Raw genomic sequence first — 6,424 nt, forward strand, 5'->3', positions numbered from 1 at the left:
ATAGGGCTGAAATAGTATGTGTCTAGGCGGGTATGTACAATGTATGTATGTGTATATGTAAAAGCATTCCACATGTTACTAGCCCAATCGGCATCGAAAAATACCGTTATTATGGCCATTAAATTCATGAGGTGAGCGGTCACCTTACCTCTCTCAATATTGACTTATATGAAAAAACTGGGAAAGAAAAAGCGCAATAGGGTCTTATCCGATGACAATGGGGTGTCAGGAAAAAAGGGAGATACACTCACCTTGCTGATTGGCAACGCAAGCGGCACGTAACAGCTGCTGCACAAATACCCGTCGAGAGGATGACCACAGGAATAAAAGAGAAACGAACGGAGGTATCACTTATGCGCTGCTGAGATAATAATAATAATAATAATAATTTTATTTATATAGCGCCAACATATTCCGCAGCGCTTTACAACTTATAGAGGGGACTTATACAGACAACAGACATTACAGCATAACAGAAATCACAGTTCAAAACAGATACCAGGAGGAATGAGGGCCCTGCTGCTCGCAAGCTTACAATCTATGAGGAAAAGGGGAGACACAAGAGGTGGATGGTAACAATTGCTTTAGTTATTTGGACCAGCCATAGTGTAAGGCTCGGGTGTTCATGTAAAGCTGCATGAACCAGTTAACTGCCTAAGTATGTAACAGTACAGACACAGAGGCTATTAACTGCATAAAGTGTATGAGAACATGATGGAGGAACGTGATTATGTTGTTGTTTTTTATTAATAGGCCACACAGGGATAATTAGGTTAATGCGTTGAGGCGGTAGGCCAATCTGAACAAATGAGTTTTTAGTGCACGCTTAAAACTGTGGGGATTGGGGATTAATTGTATTAACCTAGGTAGTGCATTCCAAAGAATCGGCGCCGCACGTGTAAAGTCTTGGAGACGGGAGTGGGAGGTTCTGATTATTGAGGATGCTAACCTGAGGTCATTAGCAGAGCGGAGGGCACGGGTAGGTTGGTAGACTGAGACCAGAGAGGAGATGTAGGGTGGTGCTGAGCCATGGAGTGCTTTGTGGATGAGGGTAGTAGTTTTGTACTGGATTCTGGATTGGATGGGTAGCCAGTGTAATGACTGGCACAAGGTAGAGGCATCGGTGTAACGGTTGGCGAGGAATATGATCCTGGCAGCAGCATTCAGGACAGATTGGAGCGGGGAGAGTCTGGTAAAAGGTAGGCCAATTAGTAGAGAGTTACAATAGTCCAGACGAGAATGAATAAGTGAGACAGTAAGAGTTTTTGCAGAGTCGAAAGTAAGAAAAGGGCGAATTCTGGAAATGTTTTTGAGATGCAGATAAGAAGAGCGAGCCAGTGATCGGATGTGGGGGGTGAATGAAAGCTCGGAATCAAGGATGACTCCAAGGCAGCGGGCATGTTGCTTTGGAGTAATGGTGGAACCGCACACAGAGATGGCAATGTCGGGCAAAGGTAGGTTTGTAGAGGGAGAGAACACGAGGAGTTCAGTTTTTGACAGGTTCAGTTTCAGATAGAGGGAGGACATGATGTTAGAGACAGCGGTAAGACAATCACTGGTGTTTTCTAAAAAGGTCGGCGTGATAACAGGAGAAGAGGTATATAATTGGGTGTCGTCAGCATAGAGATGGTACTGGAAACCAAATCTACTGATTGTTTGTCCAATAGGGGCAGTATACAAAGAGAAGAGGAGGGGGCCTAGGACTGATCCTTGAGGAACCCCAACAGTAAGGGGAAGGTGAGAGGAGGAGGAACCAGCAAAACAAACAGTGAAGGATCGGCCAGAGAGATAGGAGGAGAACCAAGAGAAAACGGTGTCCTTGAGGCCGATGGAGCGGAGCATAGTGAGGAGGAGCTGATGATCCACAGTGTCGAATGCTGCGGAGAGATCCAAGAGAATTAGCATGGAATAGTGACCATTAGATTTAGCTGTTAGTAGGTCATTAGAGACTTTAGTGAGGGCAGTTTCAGTAGAGTGTAAAGAGCGGAAACCAGATTGAAGAGGGTCGAGAAGAGAATTATCTGAGAGATAGCGGGTAAGACGGGAGTGGACCAGGCGTTCCAGGAGTTTAGAGATGAAGGGAAGATTAGAGACAGGTCTATAATTAGCGGCACAATTTTGATCGAGGGAGGGCTTTTTAAGTAGTGGATGTATGATGACATGCTTAAATGAGGAGGGAAAAATACCGGAAGTGAGGGAAAGGTTGAATATTTTTGTTAGGTGAGAGGTGACAGCCGGGGAAAGGGACTGGAGGAGATGCGACGGAATGGGGTCGCTGGTGCAAGTGGTCGGGCGAGAAGATGCAAGGAGCCTGCTTACTTCTTCTTCTGTAACTGGTTCAAAGTCAGAGAGTGAACTAGATGCAGTGGGGGAGGGAGGACAGTGCTTGGTATGAAGAGATTGGGAAATGATTTCCTGTCGAATGTGGTCAATTTTTTCTTTGAAGTAATTGGCCAGATCGTCAGCGTGGAGATCTGTGGTTGGGGCCTGCTCTCTTGGGTTGAGTAGGGACCGGAAAGTGTCAAAGAGATGTTTAGGGTTATTGGACAGCGAGGTGATGAGGGTGTTGAAATAGGTTTGTTTGGAGAGGTGAAGGGCAGAGTTGTATGTTTTTAACATGAACTTATAATGGATGAAATCTTCGTTTCTGAGATGTAATACCCTTAGAATAAAAACATTTATTGGAACAGGTTAACAGTCAGCGCGTTTCGAGGTCACGTAGGACAAACCCTCTTTTGATATTGACTTATGGCCTTCAGTCCATGTGAAGGGAGCAAGGCAAAATTTTGGAAAAAACTAAGTTTTAATAACTTGGCCAAAAAATGCGTTCATGTCTGGTTGATTTGTTGTGTTTTTTTTTAATTTTCAAAAATTAAAATGTTTTTGCAAATATAAACTTCCAGCTTTATTAATTGTGCAGAGATTAATATATTTTCTTTTGTCTGCATATGTGTTTGACAATTGTGCATCCGCATTTGTATGATTTGTCTGTACATTAAGTGTGTTACTACGTGTGTGTAAAAAATATACGTTTCATTCAGTAAAGGTCTGATGTAATGCATCCCTGCTTAGATGCAACCATCTTTACTCCGGATATATATTTGTTAGAAGCATAGTAAAGTATACTATGTCTGACCATTACATCGTTTGGCCCCATTGAGCGACACTTTTGCAAACCCTTTTTTGTAGAGTTTTTTTTCAAAAGTACTTAGCTGATACTAAGATCAACACGTGAACAATCCATAATGCTACATTTCACTACATTTTTAAATGTGTCCAAGTCTACTATAACAAGGGTATACTAATGGTGTAAATTATAGGAGAGGTTAATCGATTTGGTTTTTTTTTGTTTTGCTTTTGTGTTGCTGTTTGATGAATAAGGCACAACTAGAAGAACTACATTTTTTCCAATATTTTCGTTCTGCTAATGTATCTATGTAGTAAGCTCGGTAATGTTCCCAACGACTGGTTCTATCTATATTTTTAAGCTTGATTCTTTCATTACAGCTAAGTAGTAATCTTGGTCTGGTACTGTATCTGTGTAATAATTTGATCTCTTTCTGTATCTATGTAGTAGGCTCGGTTCTGTTCCCATAGCCTGGTTCATGGACTGTGCCTACATAGTGATCTTGATTCTGTTATTTATAGTTATCTTGGTATGGTATTCTATTTGTGTAATATCTTAGAACTGTTGCTGTATTTATGTAGTAAGCTCAGTTCTATTCCCATAGCCAGGGTCTTGTACTGTATCTATATAGTAAGCTTAATTCCGTTATCTGTAGTAATCTTGATTTGGTACTGTGTTTGTGTAGTAAGCTCAGTTCTGCACCCATAGCCTGCTTCATGTACTGTATCTTTGTAGTGAGCTTGAGTCTGTTATCTGCAGTAATCTTGCTTTGGTACTGTATCTGTACAATTATTGGGATCTGTTGCTGTATTGATGTAGTAAACTCAGTTTTGTTCCAATAACCTAGTTTGTGTACTGTATCTACATAGTAAGCTTAATTCTGCTATCTGTAGTATTCTTGGTCTAGTACTGTATCTGTTATTTAAGCTTGAATCTGTTACTGCACCTCTGTAGTAAACGTGGTTTTGGTACTGTATCCATGTCATAGGTTTGTTAAATCTTTGGTGAAGATAAGAGATTGGATAGTCAAATGGAATTGAATAATATATTGAATTTCCAAAAAATCCTCATTTTTGAGAATACAAGCTTTTGTAAATTTGCCTTGCACGAATTCAGCAAAATGGCGAACGCAGACCATTTAAAGTTTTGCAAGTCAATGTTACCATCAGATTTATGTTACCATCAAATTATTGTTAATTCATGGTATCTCTTCTAAAATGCTTTTTTTTTTTTTTACAGGAAGTATGCAAAGTATGTACATCAATGCCAGCAAAGTCCATTACATTATTTTATCTGGATTTCTGGACCTACAAGATTTCCATGGTTTATTCTTCACAATATTTCTTTTTATCTACTTATTTATCGTTTTTGGCAATGGGTTGATAATACTCTTGATCTTGACTGAACCCAGTCTCCGGTTACCTATGTACTTCTTCATTGGGGCTTTATCCTGTATAGAAATCTGTTATACAGCCATTACTATCCCTAAAATGTTGGCTGATCTATTGGCTGAGGAGAAGAAGACCTCTTTTGGTGGTTGCCTTCTACAAGCTTACTTCCTACATGTACTGGGTGTTGCCGAATGTTCCATGCTCACATTAATGGCTTTTGACCGGTATCTGGCCATCTGCAAACCGTTACGATACTTCACCATTATGACTACTGGGTTGTTTATGAGATTAGTCTTTATATGTCTTCTGTGGTCATTGTGTTCTCCAGTTGTGGAAACAATTTTAATATTTCAACTTCCTTTCTGTGGTCCAAATCGGATAGAGAACATTTTCTGTGATTTTCCTCCTCTCATTGATTTAGCCTGTTCAGACACCAGATTCCTTAAGACGGTGGAGTCTGCCCTTAGCTCGATGATCATGTTGAATTTCTTGTGTGTTCTTCTTTCTTACATGAAGATTTTATTTGATATTCTGAAGATTAAGTCTGAAGTTGGACGTCAGAAAGCCTTCTCGACTTGCGGGACTCATCTTATTGTCGTGGTATTATTTTTTGGCAGCATTGGTTTCATGTATATACGCACCACCAAGTCCTATTCTCCAGAGTACAACCGGGCTGTTAGTCTCACCTTTGCTGTTTTTATACCTTTAGCTAACCCTGTCATATATGGCTTGAGAAATCAGGAAATAAAAAAATCTTTAAAAAAACTCTGCAATTGCTTTAGCTTGAAACACAATTTATGAGTAGATTTCTGAAAGTATACTTAAAAGGAGTGTATTGTCGGAAAATAACCTATGGTTTAAAGCAGGTTTTTGTGTTATATGATTTTTTTTTTTTTGTCGTTGTTGGTACCACCATTCCATTAACTTTTACATGCCGGGGTAGTGCACATGTGAGGTTACAGAGAAGTGCCACCAAAGTATAAGGAGCATAGCAGGGGTGAACATATCATTGGGGCAACCTGTGCAGCTGCAAAGGAGTGCAAGAAGTAAGGAGGCCACTTCTGTCTCCAAAGAAGGTAAATTTGTGCATTATGGAGAGCTATTGCACTACAAAGGTGCCCATATATTGTTCTTGCTCAAGGGCCCTATTCTGTCTCTTGGCCAGTGGAGCACAGTGCATAAAAGTCACCAACGCTATGTTGAAGTCCAAACCTCCACAGGCATTAACATCAGCAAAAGAGACTGAGCACTGTGTGAATCATGGCTTAGCAGCTGCATGCAGCCTTACATCACTTAGCATAATGTCAATTGTCAGGTGTAGTGGTGTAAAGCACTAGTACATGACCTTGTATGTCTCCATATTCTCACCATGCTAAGCCATTACAACAAACTCCAAAAGATATTATGGTATCAAACACCCCTAATGGAAGTTGATTTTCTCCCCTATTCTTTTCCTTCCCAACTTGAGAACCACATTCATGCCAACATTCCATTTTTCGTGAACCCCATTCCTGCCAACTGTCCTCCATACATTTTAGTGCACTCCCCATAGACCTCCATATAGTATACTGCACTCCCCATAGTCCTACATGCAGTATGATGCACTCCCCATAGCCCTTCATACAGTATACTGCACTCCCCATAGTCCTCCATACAGTATACTGCACTCCCCATAGTTCCCCATACAGTATAATGCACTCCCCATAGTTCTCCATATAGTATAATGCACTCCCCATAGACCTCCATACAGTATACTGCACTCCCCATAGTTCCCCATACAGTATAATGCACTCCCCATAGTTCTCCATACAGTATAATGCACTCCCCATAGTCCTCCATACAGTATACTGCACTCCCCATAGTTCTCCATACAGTATACTGCACTCTCCATAGTTCTCCATACAGT

General features: G+C 40.8%; 1 protein-coding gene across 1 annotated transcript; it reads left to right on the plus strand.

Moving 5' to 3' along the window:
- Positions 1-4,152: 4,152 nt before the first annotated feature.
- On the plus strand, positions 4,153-5,319 carry LOC143767840 (olfactory receptor 6N1-like). The gene has a single exon (XM_077256362.1). It carries the CDS (start codon positions 4,345-4,347, stop codon positions 5,317-5,319), a length of 975 nt encoding a protein of 324 aa, XP_077112477.1. The 5' UTR covers positions 4,153-4,344.
- Positions 5,320-6,424: the final 1,105 nt, after the last annotated feature.

This window comes from Ranitomeya variabilis, chromosome 4 (genome assembly GCF_051348905.1).
Source record: "Ranitomeya variabilis isolate aRanVar5 chromosome 4, aRanVar5.hap1, whole genome shotgun sequence".
Taxonomy (NCBI): Eukaryota; Metazoa; Chordata; class Amphibia; order Anura; family Dendrobatidae; genus Ranitomeya; species Ranitomeya variabilis.

Coding starts and splice junctions, on each gene's coding strand:
- LOC143767840 (XM_077256362.1), top strand. CDS start 4,345: ATGCTTTTTTTTTTTTTTACAGGAAGTATGCAAAGTATGTACATCAAT.